The 17,930-nt window shown below is 28.4% G+C and overlaps 1 protein-coding gene and 1 non-coding gene across 2 annotated transcripts; one reads left to right on the top strand and one right to left on the bottom strand.

The window, feature by feature from the left end:
• The first annotated feature begins 1,005 nt into the window (after positions 1–1,005).
• LOC122523814 lies at positions 1,006–1,222 on the top strand. The gene has a single exon (XR_006305392.1). It is a non-coding gene; the product is annotated as a small nucleolar RNA U3 (small nucleolar RNA).
• A 6,444-nt stretch (positions 1,223–7,666) lies between these two features.
• On the bottom strand, positions 7,667–10,578 carry LOC122523812 (fatty acyl-CoA reductase 1-like). The gene is given in 8 exon segments (XM_043645683.1): positions 7,667–7,814; positions 7,911–8,055; positions 8,058–8,212; positions 8,288–8,433; positions 8,576–8,821; positions 8,908–9,001; positions 9,609–9,791; positions 10,538–10,578. Coding segments are annotated over 7 exon segments (1,104 nt in total). The 5' UTR covers positions 9,779–9,791; positions 10,538–10,578.
• Positions 10,579–17,930: the final 7,352 nt, after the last annotated feature.

Raw genomic sequence — 17,930 nt, 5'->3', positions numbered from 1 at the left:
TCACTCATTCCAGCGTTAAACTGTTTAATAGAACTCTTTGGGAGGGATTCGACCATTTTCTGGTCACGTATATAAATGCTAAAAACAGCCACATTGCCAAGCTAAAAGCTCAACAATCCATAAATAAACGCAAAATCGTGAATGTTCCATGGTACATTTGTAAGGAAGGGATAAGGAAAGATTTAAATATTCCCACGATAGAAAAAGAGATAACAAAGTCAACCTGCAGATACAAAAGAAGAATTGATACGCACATAAACCTGCTAGCCAAAGATTACTAAAACCAATATATCCGTAGAAATCTGAAAAGAATTCACTCAGAAGACCTAGTAAAAACTAAACCTAAATGAAACAAACGACAATAGCGACACTATCTCACTGAAAAAACCGTCCACGTGCTACCTTTTTTTACTTATATAACAATTTATCAAATGTCTGTGGACAAATTGTAAAGTTTTATGAAGTTAATATAAAAACGAACAAAAAAATATTACAGAAAATTAACAATCTATAACATTTGAAAGAATTTAATTACCAGTAAAATTTTTTATTTTACGTTTAATTAAATATTTGTTTCTAAGCATTATATGAATTATTAATCTCACGAAAATGCAATATATTAAAAAATATTTCCAGCAGTTAGTATTGTAAGCAGAAGAAACTTTAACAGAAATTAAGTTAGATAGGAAGAACAATGACGCAGTATTAGTATCCAGTACACCTATGAGATTTTCAAAGAGTAAGGATAACAACATGTATATAGAAAAGTAAAAAGGTTTATAATATAATTATATCTATATGGCGTGTGCAAAGCGATTTGAAATTTACAGCATAAAGTTAGTTGCTAGTTAAAGCTATTTTGTTTTAATGTTAACTTGTACCATATATAAGAAAAAATCAGTTACTTCTTTGACTTGTGACCAGAGAGCGAATACCATTTGCCGTTTCTCAAAAGCAAAATGCTATATTTCATCTCTATATATGATTCGATCAGAAATAAAATTTTAGATCGTATTTCATGGGATCATCTTTGTAGTATATATTTAAAACTGCTTTTTATAAAGCTGAGTCGATGTAACAACGATGACAGCTGTAGCTCTCTTTTTTGAGCGGAGAAGGACGGATTCGGAATTTTGGTTTTAACATCAAGATTGTGGTCACTATTGATCGTTTACACCTATTACTTAATAAAGAGAGCTAAAGGAAGTAGAGCTTTCCAAATAAATATTAAAGGAACGTTTAATAGTAACTTTATATTTAATTATATCATTTTCTTCACAACGATTTTCAAAGCGAAAACATTTTTAGAAACGTTGTGATTGAAAACTTTACGAAACGAGAAAGCAGCACAGAAAAAAGAGCAAACATTCAAACCTATAAAAACTATAAAAACACTTTCAAATATTACAGGAAATTGGCAATATATTTTCAACTGATTACTTGTGCTGTAAATTAAAAAATATTATAATAATAAGTAATTCGAAAAATATTTTCTTTCCCTATTTCAGGATTAAGTTAGCGATTTATTTAATGAAATTTTCTAATGAAGAGGATTGCATCTTATCAAGCAATAACATACGGAAATATTGTTGTTAGATGTTACAACGGTAAAATTATTTTTGCATATTTTATGTCATTATTCTTTTCCTACTGTTATAAAAACAATAGTATTATTTAAAAATTTATCAGTATCGACATTAACTTAAATTATAATTTTTTACTATTGGATGTGTTAAAGTTACGGTGATCTACATGACAGTCAATCTGTTAAAGAAATAAGTGGCAATTTTTACCAATAATCATTAATTGAATTAGTAATCATAGCTTATATGAAAAAATCTAGTGTAATTTTGAGCAGGTTATATGCCTCTACTTTTCCTTTATGGAAATAATAAATTTTATTTACACATTTTTTAATTCTTAATATCAAAGTTTTAATAATCTCTAAATATGAATCACGACATTTAAATATTATTTATTTTCGGTCGTAAAGAATAATAAATGATAGGAATGTTAAGTAGTCAAAGTCTTGATATATAAAGAAAACGTGAAAACATGAAAACACTCTAAAGTTTTGCAGTTTGCTAGATACTATATCTGACTCTTTTTTTATACAAGCTCTTTTCTCCTACGCTATATATCATATATATATTATAGGGAAAGTTTGACCTGCCAATAATGTGAGTTTTTCTTTGCCGTTGTCCACAATGCCAGGCATTTTTAATCAACGTAGAAAACAAAAAAATTGTTATCATATCTGGCTAATACATAATTAATTAGACTATTACACAATTTAATTAATTTATTTATAACCTTTTTTTCTGATTGTTCCTAATTTTTACTCTAATAACTGTACTTTTAATTTTATTATAATTGTGCAAAATCAATTTAAAAGAATTGAAATTAAATGTAATAAAAATTTAGGACACTTTGTAGCTTTTGATCTTTTAATACTTATGTATTTATTCTGCTATGTGGCAGAATCGTCATAAGACCTAATGTAAAATAACAATTATTTTAAATTGGAATAACATTTAAACGACAATAGAAACGATTTTAAGTTTTTACAATAGCTTATGCAGTTAGATAGAGATATACTTCTCAGTTAATATTTACTTCGTCACGTTTTACTATACCTTTTTAACAACTATAAATGCTTATACGACTGCTATACATATTTAATCAAACAAATATTAAATAAAATTAAAAAGTTTAATCTTAGGTTTTCTGGTTATAGTTTTTTAGGATCTTTGAACAAATGTAAAAGTTTTTAAAGACTATACATTGCACCATTAACAAAATACAGATAGCAAATCTTTTGCAAGAACGCAGTAGTAGGATTTCGAAAAAAATTTTTATATTTATTTACATTTCAGTAGCGTGACGAGTTAAAACGCAGTTTCCTTAACGTAATATCGTCGAAGTAAATCCTGGACATGGTAAATTTTTTTTCTTGATTTTCTTTGTTTCCGTTTTTATTTTTGGTATTTTAAAGTACGTTTAATTTACTTTATACTTTTTTAAATTTTTATTAGAGTATGTTATATTAATTTTATAGGAAACATTATAAACATAGTTGCACCTGGATTATAAAGCGTGAAATGTGCTTGAAATTATACTGCTTTTAGCGTGTATGAGAATAGATGATAAAAATGAATTTTTACGATGCTTGAACACTAATCACTAAATCTACATCTTGAAGTTTGTCGGAATTTACGATGCGTGGGCACACGATTTCAAAATAACGGCATAAGGTAAATCGATAATTCTCCCTTAAATTAATTTTGGACTGATAGGTATCAATATTCTGATATTTTAATATACACATCACATCATCATTTATTATTCATGAATATTAGTAATAAAAGTATTTTTTGAGATTAACTAAGGTATGTATAATAATATATTAGTTTTAATTCCTTTCATTTCTTCTCTATAGTGATCATCAATTAAAGTTGAAAATGAATAAACTGAATAGCATGCTGTGCGATTTTGTATACCTTAACCATAGGATGAATATTTTCTGATTTAAATGTAAGAATACCGATGAATTACAATAGTACTCTTTCACTTACAAGGGGACCTTACACTTAGTCCGACACGGATTTTAACGAGCTTTGGTATATTAGTAGTATACTTTGAGGTTGTTATCGTGGTAAAGTATTTTGTCCTAACGCTCAACCATTTTTAAGAAAAAAGCTTTTGAAGTTTTTGTTTTTATTGTATACATGTTTATATTATCTTAAATTCGACCGTCTTTCAAGCAGCTCGCTAGCGTATCTCGTAGAGTTCTCGCTTTTCGTACCGCTAGTTAGTGGTTCGATCTTTCATAGAGAAAGTTTTTTTTAATAATTTTTTTCTGTCTGTTTTCAAATTATTTTTTCATATTTTTTAATTTTTAAATATATACAGGAAAGAAAAAATTATTTATTACAAAAAAATTAGAAATAATAAATTTTTTCACATCTTGCGATAATAATAAAGGAAAATTTAATTCTTGAATTACAATTAACATTTTATTTTTTAACAGGTATATGAAAATAGATAAATTAAGATTTACTTCTTGTGAAGATTGTATCAGGATACAATCAATAGTCAATCATCAATTGTCATCAAAAATTTTTCAAAAAATGATTCGATATGCATGGTTCGCTTTGAAATTATTAAAACTAAATGAAAGAGAAATATTTTTAAATGTTAATCAAGTTTGTTTTTCAACAATTCTTTGAAAAAATCGTTGTTCATGTAACAAGTCATCTTTTATTAATTGCGCGAGATGTGAAAAAATTAATTGTTTTGAATGCTTTTACGAGAACAATCACTCTGGAACCTGCGTATAAATAATAATAAATGTACAATAAATGTTAAAACACATAGATATAAAAAAATTATACATGAAATTGTTAATGATTAGAATATATACGATTGTTATTTGTTAGTATATTGAAGATTTATCTATTTTTATATACCTGTTAAAAAATAAAATATTAACTGTAATTCAAGGATAAACTTTTCCTATATTATTTTCGCAAAATGTTAAAAAATTTATTAGTTCTAATTTTTTTCTTTCCTGTATATATTTAAAAATTAAAAAATATGAAAAAATAATTTGAAAACAGAAAGAAAAAAATTATTAAAAAAAACTTGCCCCATGAAGGATCGAACACTAACTAGCGACACGAGAAGCGAGAACGCTACTAGATACGCTGCGCGCCATTTAAAATATGGTAGAATTTAAGGTAATATAAACATGTATACAACAAAAACCAAAACTTCAAAAGCTTTTTTCTCAAAAATGGTTGAGCGTTAGGACAAAATACTTTACCACGGTAACAACCTCAAAGTATACTACTAATATACCAAAGCTCGTTAAAATCCGTGTCGGACTAAGTGTAAGGTCCCCTTGTTAATATTATAAAAGACAATAGTAAGTAAAATAGCAATATTATGTTCAGAAACATACTTTACTGAGTTAAAAATGTTTATTATATTATTTTTTCATTCAATTTATGGTACTCTGCTTCTGTATTTATATTTGTTATGTTTCATACATAAACTACTTTCTTAAATAGTTTTATTTAAGAGTATGCGGCTGTAAGAAAAAGACTTCTTTCCAGCATCGGATCTATGTATATAAATTTCATCTTCCAATGCGTTAACAATATAAAGATTTCTTTTAACGAATGTTTTATTCGTAGAGATCCTATGTGAATTATTATGCGAATAGAATTAAACCACTGTAAGAAGGAGTAAGCAAGACATGAATTTTTTAAAAGGTAAAAAAAATAATTTTTCTTCTGATAGAAAAAAATATTGTGATTGTCTTGAAAAATATATTTATTCAAAGCATTAGAGAACTTATTTTATCTTCAGAGATAATCTATCATTTTACAAGTAAAGAGAGCGCATTATTCTTACCAACGATAAGAAGAAGCCGATAGTATTGAAATCATTAAAGATTTTTGAAGACACAGTCTTCTTTTTATTTATACAAGGAAGAAACCATGTGCATTAATTTTCTATCATTAGAATTGAAAAAAGAATGCATCTTAGTGTTACTTATAAATTATTTTTTAAACAATTTCTTTTTAAACTATAATCTCTTGCAGATTTTGTGTTAGCCTAAAAGCTGCTAGTCTCGGAGCAGTAAAACAAGGTGTTATAATGCACAGAGTTAGTGGGTTTTAGTCACCAGGACACAGTGTGTCTTTAGGTTGCGGATAGATGAATAGCCTATTTTTCTCGGATAGGGATAGAGGTTAGCTGCGAACAAAGTGAATAAGCAGTCGCGGACAGCCGATTGGAAAGGGCACTCTTGGTCCGGGGTTGGGCGTAGGTCTGATAAGCTCACACTGTAAAACGACTTTATCTCGTAACAAACAAGCATCGCTATGGTTTCTGCTATGGTAAAATTTTCCAGAGGTTAACTAGTCCCTTGTTCAGATCTTCGGGTTGGGACTAATCTAGGGAAATCATGTTGAGTTAAGTCCAAGAACGGAAGAAATCTCAAAGTGGGTACGTAGAACGTACGAAGTATGTACAGATCCTGGGAGTTGCAATTGATGGTCGGCGAGAACGATAAGTACGGAGCAGATGTTGTCTCACTGCAAGAAACTAGATAGTCGTGGGAAGACTTGATTAACACCTGGGTTTAAATGCTTCACCATGGAGGGTCGGGGACCCATAGTTTTTGCGTCGGATTTATGATTAGTAGAAAAATCTTATCCACGGTTAGAAAAATTGAATTTATAAACGATAAAGAAGGACCGCTCGTTGTGCAGGTTTGGTAGTACAAGATTGTAATAATCAATTTGCAAGCGCCGACGACAAAGAAGATGAAATTAAAAACGGGTTCTACGAGGAACTCGAACACCTCGTGGATCAATTGCTGAAAGAGTACATGAAAGTAGTCTTAGGGGATATTAAAAAGTTGATTAAAATATTTATTATTCTTTAACATCTCTCTTTTGTTTCCTACATATGATTTCTAAATCACATTCTATATCCTAATCCCTATGAAATACATCGGTTGTTACAATAATTTCACTGAAATTAAAATATTAACATTAAATATAACTTGCGTGCTTTATAATTTTCGTGAATCGATAATATTTCGGTCGAGATATGTGAAGATTTCTTGTTAAATCTGAATATGTACTATTTTATCAATTCTCATTTTATTAAGTATATATTTTAAACGTACTAAATTTTTCCATGCATACGTATCGAAAATTGTTTCATCTTACTTATAATCAACAAATTATAATTAAACTTAGAAGATAGTTGACACAACAATTCTAACTTCTACATACTTCTAGATAATTTTAACAACATAATATATTTTATTGCAAGAATACGAGGTCAGAATGACTACTCGTAAAAAAATTTTTAAGATACATGGAAATATACTCACGCTATGATAAAAAGTAATATATTTAAACTAAAAAGAAAATAATAAGAAGATCACTTTTTTGTTGTTTAGCAAAGATTATCAGAGAGAAAATACAGTACAAAAAAGTGAATATATTAAGGAATAGATGATCCAAAAGATCAAGGCATAAAACATGTATTTCATCGTATAATAAGCAATTTTCAGCCTGGAAAATAAATGTATCAAAAAATGATTAAATAAATAGGAAAACAAAATATTTTATAAAAAAAAGATTATTAAGCATTTACTTTCTGTAATAAATTTTTGACTCTTCTAACGTCTCCATCGGGTCTTTCGCTAAATATACTCGTATTCCCCTAATGTAAATTTCAAAATAATACTGCCAATCAATATCAGCAGCATTGAAAAAGAAGGTATGTCTATCGACGAGTGATAGTTTGTCCCATAATTTTAAAACGTTATCGTTACTGAATTCCCATTCATTAAGTGTAAAAAAATTTAATACATGTTTAAGCTTTTCTATTTTTCTGAAGATGTTAAGCAATCTGAAAAATATACAATTATTTGATAATATGCTTCTTTACCGATGATTAATATCGCTTGTAAATTTAAATATCGTCATATATTACATTGGCTTTCTTCCGCTGAGATAAGCTAACGAGTCCACTATAATAGCTGGTATCCAGTGCAAAAAAATTGTCAAAAGAAAATAGATATAATAGTTCTGTATCATTTGTAACGAGTAGTAAAATAATATTTGTTTCGAAGGAAATTTTATACCACTTGTTTTATATTACTTTCTACAGTAGCCCAATTTATTGGTCTTTGAACAGAGGAAACAACATTATAAATCGGAATCTCTTTGTCCGCTGGTAAATCATTATTTTTTCCATTTGAAGGACTAATACTCTTTAGTATGGACCTACAATAAAAGATTTTTTTTATTCGCTTTAAATGTTATTTTAAGAAATAAACTAACAATTCATTTTAGTGATTTTTAAAAAAGAAAAAAAGTGACCTTTTCTGTGCAACGTCCCATGCTGCCGCAATAATGTTATTGACAACATAGTCAGCAGGAATTATGTCGCAAATAAGCCTATCATTGAGATTTAACGTGCGTAAAACACCTTTCGCACTACCAAAAGCAATTCCTGTTATTCCATAAAATTATTGATCCAACCGGCAATTGGGTCCTTTTCCGTTGAAGAAACAATTGATGGCCTAACGATGCAAGATGGAATTTTATTGGAATATTGCCGTATAGTATCTTCACAGATTGCCTTCGAATATGCGTAAGTATTTGGCCAATTACCAAGTAGCCTGTAAGATAAGCGAATATGCTAAACTACTTAAGTTAGCTCTAAGCAAAATACAATATTCTTCTTTTTTTATTACTTTGGTGTAATTAAATCTAATACGTCTTCGCTTAAAATCTCTGTCAAATTGATTATGTCTTCTGTCTTTATAGGCGGCATGTAGAATTTTTCTTCAATTTTTTTATGTATGCAATGTGAATATGCCGTTGATATATAGACAAAGGCCTAAAGAAAAAATTAATTATAAAACTAGAACATCATATTTTTTATTAAATTCAATGTCTAAATAAATAAATTTCTTCAGAAATGATATTTTTAAGTACGTGATTATATATAGAGAAACCGTGATTATATTAGAAAAAAGTACCTCTAAACTTTTCATCTCCTGGGCAAGCAAGAGGAGATCCCTTGTTCCTCTAATATTCGTATTAACTATAAAACGAATATTATCCATAAAACGCACGGATGCTGCACCATGAAATATCAAATTGGTATCTTGAATACGTTTACGATCTTCCTCCGACAAACCTAAATTCACTTGATTCATGTCTCCTTCTATGAGAATAATCTTTTTTTCGACATCTTTCTGCTCTTTCTTCAATCTGTCGAAAATCTAAAAATTTAAATATACACCATAATATCGGTGATTTGTTTCATAAGTATAGCAATAATAAGTAGAATGTTTGTAACTTTACTCACAACATCATTGAAATACTCTTTGAATCGAGTATTCGGATCTTGCTGTTTCTTTGCTCTTATTAGCAAATAAACCGTTTTTATGTCTGGACAACATCTAATAAAAATAGCAATAGATTTATACAAAAAGTTCTTACAAGGGGAACATACACTGGGATACTCACGGATTTTAACGAGTTTGGTATATTAGTATTATACTTTTAGGGTGTTATCGTGGTAAAGGGTTTTTTCAAAATGCCTAGTAAATTTGGGAAAGAATTAAAGAAAAAAGTTTTAAAATTTTGATTTTTGTTGTATTTTATAAAAAATACGTTATTTATAAAAAAATTACTTTTCTTTATTAATAATTATTAAACTATTGTTGTTCAGTATCAGTATTGATTTAAATTCCTGTTTTAGTTTAAGATATTTCTTAAACTAATGCAGAGAAGTGTAATTCCTACTATCATTTCACTATTATTTCAAAAATTTATCTAGAAGAAAATATCTCTCAAAAACAATTTAATTACCTAAAACAAGTGCATACATAAGTAAAACCACTAGTTTATTTTTTATTTCCAACAATATAAACCTCTTGGAGCATTATAATTCAAAATTACTCAAAATAACTACAAGTTTATCTTACATATCATATATTATACGATTATAATGCTATGAATGTGTAAGTTTAATCGAGAATGAAAACAAATGTTAAACATTGTTACCTCAAAAGCTTTTCCATTAAAAGCCTTCCTAAAAACCCTAAACCTCCTGTTATGAACATTTTTTTTCCAGAATAAAATGTAGCTATTTCACTTCGTTTATTATCAAAATTCGGTTCTTCTACCATAGAAAACAGTTCCTCTTGATACGTTTTACCGCTCAGTGACGCCATTTTTTTGATTCTTCTACATACAAACAAAGAAAGAAGTTTGTGTGGATAAATAAATTTGATAAATAAATTCTAAGTAAATTTTCAAGATAAAAAAATATTTATAAGTCATAACTTATAATAAAATAGACGCATTTGATAATGACTAAGATTATAATTTTTACTCTTTCAGATTTCTCAACTATTTAGTTTGAATTAATTTACAAATCAACAATTTACAGTCTATTTTAATAAAAAGCATATAAATGTAATAATCTATTTCACTTGCTATTTCATCTTATTTACATTAAAGTTTTACTTTTTTTGACTTTTAGTCAGAAAAGATATAAAAGGTTGAAAAGTAAAAAATTTACCTATTTATCTAAAAATTTTTTACGCAAAGAATATACCAATTTTCTGATTTTATGATATTCAAAAATATTTGTAATAATTTCAATCTTTTGAAGAACTGAGTATGTTTGTGAGTGATTTAAAACAATTGTAGGAAACTAAGTATTATAAACGTACTCCCGATAAAAACTCTCTAGATATTACTCGATGTAACTCGATTCGACTGCGGTTTTATATCAACTGGCTAATATTCGTTAAATAATCACTTGATCTACATATGTATTATTTCGTATTTGTAGTATGTGCGGAATTAATATTTTTAATATGCATACAATACAATAGGAAATTACGATGTTATCGTGAGAATGACTTTTGTTAGAACCATGATTTATTCAGTTAATCTAAATTCAAGAGAATATAGAAATTATTTACCTTAAAGAGAAAATCGATACAAACGGCGAACAGTAGTACAATATTTATAAAATGCTGTAATATTATGACAATATAGTTTAATTTTTTTTAAATTAGTAAATGAAAGTACTTTGAGAAGGTGATTAAGAATTTAATATTATTTTTTTGAAAAACAAGATAAGGAACATAAAACCAGGATTGTTAGAGTCTTGAAAATAACAACATTATATTTTATTAAACTATTTAAAAACATTATTATTTATGTAAATTACAACAAAACTGCTTAGTTAGTAGCTCTTGTCGTTAGCCGTTTGTGAATTGGGATTATCACTTAGACATAATAATAATCTCTCATTTATATTAATAACTTTCATTCAGATAATTATTCATAGCTACTAATTAGTTAATCAAAGATAAAAAAAAACTAGTCCTTTTGTATAGTGAAAATAAAAAAAGAAGCTATTTATATGAGCCAATTTGACTATACTTTTGATCGACAAGAAACGAAAACGAATTTGTCAATTCTTTCGCTGAGTATTACAAAGTCACTAAAGTATTCGATAAATTTAGCAATAAGCTTTGCCCATTACGTTTGGTATTTTTCGTTTTTTCGTCATCCAATGTAACTAAGGTAAACTAAGGTGACTTACGACACCTCAATAAAAACAAGTTATGAATAGAAAGAAAAAATCTGGTATTTATAGGGTATTATTTTTATTGCCTAATTTTTAGAAAATAAATTCACTGAAAATAAATTTAATTAATACAACAAAAATGTCATCATTTTTGAAGCGACTACACACTCTGCTCTGCACAGATGCTACAGAAATCGTGGTATGTTATATTGATTATTTAGTACATAACAATGGGACAAATATCAAAGCTAATTAAATCGACGAGGAGGTAAATCATCTTATTATAATTAGTTCCATAATGTTTCCATTTCATTTTTACATCAACTATCTGAGGATTACCACAAGAAAAAGATGTATGTCGCAAAAACGTGGTAAAATCAAGATTTCTTAAATTCTAGAAATCCTCTAAATGTTCTTGTTTCTACTACTACATTAGGATTTCTTCTTCTTCTTCTTCATTCTTTAATTTAGGCAAGTTGCCTGTTTCGTAACGACGTTTTTCTGCCTATTGCACTTTTAAATTGTCGCACAATCGTTTTCGTGGGCGCCCCGCACTTCTGCGGCTAATCGGTGATTTATCCCGTGCAATTCTGCTGATTCTTGTTGTCCATTCTGCTAATAGACAGAGTGTCGTTTCTATCAGCTACAAATTTTTTTTTACGTTGGGTAGGGAGCTAACCTGATCCAACAACCTTCCTCCTTTTCCCGGGCTTAGGACCGGCAACATGATCGCTGACCTTGATCCGTCCAGCGATCATGCAGGCGGAGTTTACATTAGGATTTATACATTTAAATTACATAATTGCTAAGAGTTCTTAGGCGGGTAAAACTGCAAAATTATGTTTACACACAAAAAATGTTTGATGAAACAGTTCCTGTTGTAAGTTTAGAAAGAATATTAATTAAAATTTAAAACTTTCTTTTTACATTATATTATTATATTACATGAAAAATATTTGCTGTAAGTATATAGAGAATAACTTTATATAGAAAATTATATGGTTTACGTCCGTTTTACAAATTAATGAGATCTTGGAAAAACGTCATTGCCTTGAACTGTAGCATATTTCTAGTTGTCATTCCGGAAACGGTTACATTGCTAATTTAGTGGACAATTGTTTTACTTAAAAACACATAAGTTAATGTCATTGCTTATGCATATAACTCTGGGAAAGGTATATAAAATAAAATATAAAAATATATCGTTTTGTTTTTAAACACTTCCATTATATTAGGTTAAGGAAAATGAAATCCATTATTTTTACGTGAACTTCAAGACTTTATTTAACATGTCTTGGATTGTCAAATTTTAGTCAAATATGGACCGCTTTGTTCTATAATTTGTTGTCATTTTAAAGATAGCTTCATAATGCACCTCTCATAAAAGTCTTGGTCTCTATTGTCGAAAAACTCTAGATATCGATTTTTGTAATCTTCTCTTGATGTCAATTTCTTATCACTAAGAAAGTTTTGCAATACAAGAAAAACATGGTAATCGCTTAGTGCCAAGTTTGGACTATATGGTGGAAAATCAAAACTTCCAAACAAAGCTCCCAGAGTTTCTAACGAGTCACTATAGACGTGTGTGGTCTGAGGTCGTCCTAATAGAACACAACACCTCTCCTGTTGGCTTATTTTGAACGTTTCTGGTCAATCGCTAGTATCACACGGTCCAGCTGTTGATAGTAGAAATCCAAATTTTTATGGATCCTATTTTTTTTTTTTTTAATCGTTTTTTTTTGAAGTTATACTTTTTTTTGAACGTTATTAGCTTTCACACTATCAAGATTGTAAATACCATTTACAATTCCAGTCGCCTGGCATGCATTTTCGCCTTTATCAAAGAAAAACTAAAATGTACCTAAATGTTGTTAATAATGATTAAACAATAATCAGCAAGAGAATTTTTTTAGTGTGAAATGTCAGCTTTCCAACGAGCATTAATCTGAAATTGCTTGATCTATATTTTTCAAGATATCGATCACTAAAGCCATCCATCAAAAAAATAATGAATTTTTTTTTCCCCATCCTAATATTTTTAGAATACTATTTTTATTTTTGAGAAGTGAACGGTATTTATGTAATAGCCTTATAAGGACAATTTTTTAAACTTTGCCATTTGTAGACAGCAGTGCGAAGTCGCAATAGTTATTCAAGATGTTTTATTAAAACAAAAACTAGTCTGTATACTTATATAAGCACGTAACAATATATACTTATTTATCGTACAAAAAAAATTGTAGCTTTATTAACCTCAAAAAAAACTTCTAAAAAAAAATCAAAAAAAATATTTAAAAAAAACTCTAACTATCCTGCATTCCAATATAATACTATTTGTCAATAGGACGAAAAAATGATAAAATAAAATTGAGATATTAAATACAATTCATAAGGGTCTATACAATAAGAGTATAATCTAATTTATTCTTTTATATATGAGAAAGAAAAGGGTTTAATTAAAATAAGAAATAAGAAATAAGAAAAAAGAAATAAGAAATAAAACTCTTAGCTGAGCCAATACTACAAGGAAAAATACTTTATTGGCTCGTCAGGAAATACTTTAAAGAATAAAAACCCTGGTTTATAATTTAAATGATTTAAATAACTTCAATATTACAATACTATATACATATACAATTTATACAGTTTGAAATGTAATTAATTCACGTCCATTACTTGATCTGTTTGTTATTCAAATGCTATGCGAGTTACAAGAGGGCTATAGTAACAAAAATATGATAGCAATTGTCTAGTAAGACCTTTATCTAAATATTGTGTAAAAACAGCATCATTTGTAGTACCATGTCGTAATGTAGAAACTGTTCTGTCCTTATTCATTAAAAGTATTGAATCTTTACGTAAAAAGTTGATGAGTACATAAGAATTTTCAGAGTTTAAATTATTATTGAAATCTCTACTTAAAATAATTGGTAGCTTATCCTCGCCTTTACCCACAGAATATGCCCCTCTAATTGCTATGTATGGAAATAGCACCTTTTTGAAGAAATGAATATCTTCAATTTTTTGATTTGGATAAATATAAATTGTTATTAACACAATTGTTGTATTATCTTCCATTTTACACCCCGCTATACGAAATTCATCTACTGATTAATTTGCAGAACTAACAAAATCGGACTGTCTCACAGTCATGTGTATATTAGGGGTAAGAAAGTCAGTTGTATCATTCGCATTGTGATAGATAGCAACTCCTCCAGCTCGAACACTTGGTCGTTTGTATTGAACTATACAATTAAAATTTGGTATACTAAATACTCGTTATCATCAAACTAAGTTTCACTTAAATTTAAAATATTAGACTCTTCAAAAATGGAATTAATAATATCACCGAAGTGAGCTCGTAGACTTTGGGGATTTAATGTATTCATTGTCAAGCCTTTTCTTTAGTTTATAAAATATTTGGTGCCTTTACTCTATAATTGTAATTACTGCATTATATTAATTACTGCAGTTGATGGTCTTTAGCCGTGATAAAAGTACTATCATTGTCGTTTGTTGTAATATATAAGCCATAATACATGTTATGCGTGACAAAGCGACATAAACTAAAGTCAATTGATTTTTTCAATAGTATTCATAAACAATTTCGGGATATGTCCTTCCTTATGATTTGTAAATTGTCTTTAAAGAAGCACAAATTAGAGGTAAATTTGAATGCCTAACGTTAATTGTTTTATTGTTGTTAAAAGAAATTTCTGAAAGAAGTAAAGAAAATAGAACTAGCCACTCGTCGAATAACCGTTAGAGAAGCAGCGTAGAATCCAAACTTATCGATTGCCTCGTTCTATTCGATTTTTATAAATAATTTGGGCATGAGAAGGGTCACCATGAAATCGTACCAAACTTGCACAGTTCCGACCAAAAACAGCATCGCATTACAATTGCTAAGGAAATGTAGAACTCTGCTTGCGACGACCCTAATTTGATTCAAATGGTCAAAGCTGGTGACGAATCATGGGTTTATGGTCATTACATTTAAACCAAAGCTCAATCATCCCAATAGAAGCTTTTGCATCATGATAACGCTCCTGCTCACACATCGTAGCTTGTGCGAGAATTTTTTGCCAAAAACAATATAATAATGATGCTGCAGCCACCATATTCTCCACATTTTGTCTCCTGTGACTTCTTCTTCTTTCCAAAAGTGAAAAGGCCCATGAAAGGACGTCGAAGATCAATAAAACTGATTTTTTGAAGTACTTCGAGGATTGGAAAAACGTAAGCACAAGTGTATAATATCTAATACAGATAACTTTAAAGAGGACACAATATTCATGAAGAAATAAATAATTTTTGAAAAAACACAAATTTCGCGATATTTTTTGAACAGACCTTGTATTATTTTTACCTTTTAACAGATTCATATCTTGCCTATTCCTAGTAACTGTGGTAAAATTATATTCGCATAATTTCCATGAGATCTATTCGAAGAAGATATTAGTTAAAAGAAATTTTTATATCGTTAATTATTAAAAAATGAAATCTTTATACATAGACTTGATGCTGGAAAGGATTTTTTTTTCTTAGATGTGTTACGGTCGTTGATTAGATTAAAAAATGTAGAGCTGCATACTTTGCTAAAACTATTTAAGAAAGTAGTCTATGTTTGAAATATAGGAAAATATAAAAAGAAAGGCAAAAAGCCATAAATTAAAATAAACAATTATATAAAACATTCTTTTTTCACAGTAAAGTATTTTAACTAAATTTTAAGATATACTACTTATTATTGTTTGTTATAAAATCAGGATAAAGGTAATGATTTGTTATTCATCGGTATACTTTGATTAAAATCAGCAAATTGTAATCCTATAGTTCAGTAATAAAAAAAATCGTACAACATGTAATCCAGTTTATTCATTTTAAACCTTAATTGATGATCACTATAGAGAAGAAATAAAACAAATTAAAACTAGTAAATAATAATATATATCTCGATAACCCATACAAAACTAATAAATAAAAATACATACCTCAGTTAACCTTAAAAAAGTGTTTTTATTACTTATGTCTTAGAGTATTCTAGAATAACTTCATAGTTCTCCACCTGTAAGAGTCTTTCGAAAGATTCTTTCTGGCTGGAAGTAGAGGAAGGGAGGTCTCACTCTACCCTTTCTAACAGTGATCACGTGTTAACATTTAATGCTAATTCACTGCCGTCGTAACCTAGCAAAATCTAAGAAGCATTAACGTATACATTAGATAGGCGAAAGTATTCTACATTCTTAAAGTCACTTGATCTTCTTCAAGAAACTGGCTATTTTGAAAATGATTTTAAAATTATAAGTCGTTACAAATTTGGTATTCAAAAAATTTATGCATATGAAGAGAGTAATAGTTACGTTATTCTTATCATAATTTATACAACTTTTTTGTGAAACAGATAACAAAGATTTAATGTTGTCACAGCATGTCTTACGATTATATTATATTATATACATGTATTGGTATAAAATAAATTTATATATTTTTTCATTTTTTAATATTATGCTTTCCTCTCTCTAATGTATTTACTATATGTATGTAAAGAAAATATAATTTCTTTCGTTCCAATTTGCCATACTCTGCATGCGCCGGCTTGTTTAGTTAGGATTACTTAAAGAGAGAGGGAAAGAGGAATAAAATTATTTCGTAAAAAAGCACGTGCAAGAACAATACACGGTTGGTAATCCGTATTTTATATAAATAATGTGAACAATTTATTATTGCAGAATTCACTACCATGTAGAAACCGTACTCAATGGTATCGAACATATTTGTTAGACATAAATTCGGAGACGAGTTATGACGCTATAAAAACTGGATTATTATTGTCTAAATCCTTGGTAAATTTATCTATTTTTCATGTAAGCTCTTTTATAAAATACATAAAAACAACAAATAAGTTCTACCGAAAACAGAAAAAACCGTTTTTTTACAGTAGTGTAAGTTTAAAATTTTAAAATTGGAAAAGTTATATCATTTTTTTCGACAAATAAAATTAAAAATCTTTACTTACGAGTTTCGATTAAGAAGTCGTTTTACTTTCGCTTTTCACTTGAAATGGAATCTTTCTGTACGATTAGGTATTGCTGTATGAAAATTAAGGGGTTATACGCAGTTGCGAGGCTCAAAAAAGACGTCCTGTTATGAATTTTTTATAGAAACAGTTTTTATTTATTAATTACAAGTGATAGTAATTAAAATAGAGCCTACTTTTAAGAATACAATAGCGTGTCGATTATGTAAAAGTATTAATGTGCACCGCTCTTGTAGATGATGCCCCGAACGACCTCTAAAAATAGTACTTGGCAGTGATCTTCATTTTGGCGATTTCATTATCTGAAGTAAAAAATATAGTGGATTTTCTAAAGAAGTATAATGCAGGTATTAAAAAAAAGAATAATAAAAATTTTGATTTTTGACAAAATGGCATCTATTTAAGAAAAATTTTTTATTTAAGACTAAAATTGTTGCTCCAAATTATTAGAAAAAAAAAACTAGTGTATCCTCTTATTTGCACGTAAGAAGATATAATTCTTCAGTTAGCAACATTTTTTTCGCTGCCTATACGCCTTACAATATTCCGCGTCTTTTTAATGGATACTTCTTTTAGATACATTTTATAACGATAGTAATAGGCATTACTCTTCCTTCACTAGTTTAAAATCTCGAAAACTGAAATAGAAATTTAAATGCATACTAATACTGTTCAAAAAGCTGCAAGAGATTATATGTTTTTCTTATTCTTATTTAGGACTTCGTCCTTTTATATGCTT

The sequence above is a fragment of the Polistes fuscatus genome, unplaced genomic scaffold, assembly GCF_010416935.1.
Source record: "Polistes fuscatus isolate 324 unplaced genomic scaffold, CU_Pfus_HIC Scaffold69, whole genome shotgun sequence".
Lineage (NCBI taxonomy): Eukaryota > Metazoa > Arthropoda > Insecta > Hymenoptera > Vespidae > Polistes > Polistes fuscatus.
The sequence above is the reverse complement of the archived record's forward strand: the minus strand, read 5'-3'. Positions and strand labels throughout refer to the sequence as shown.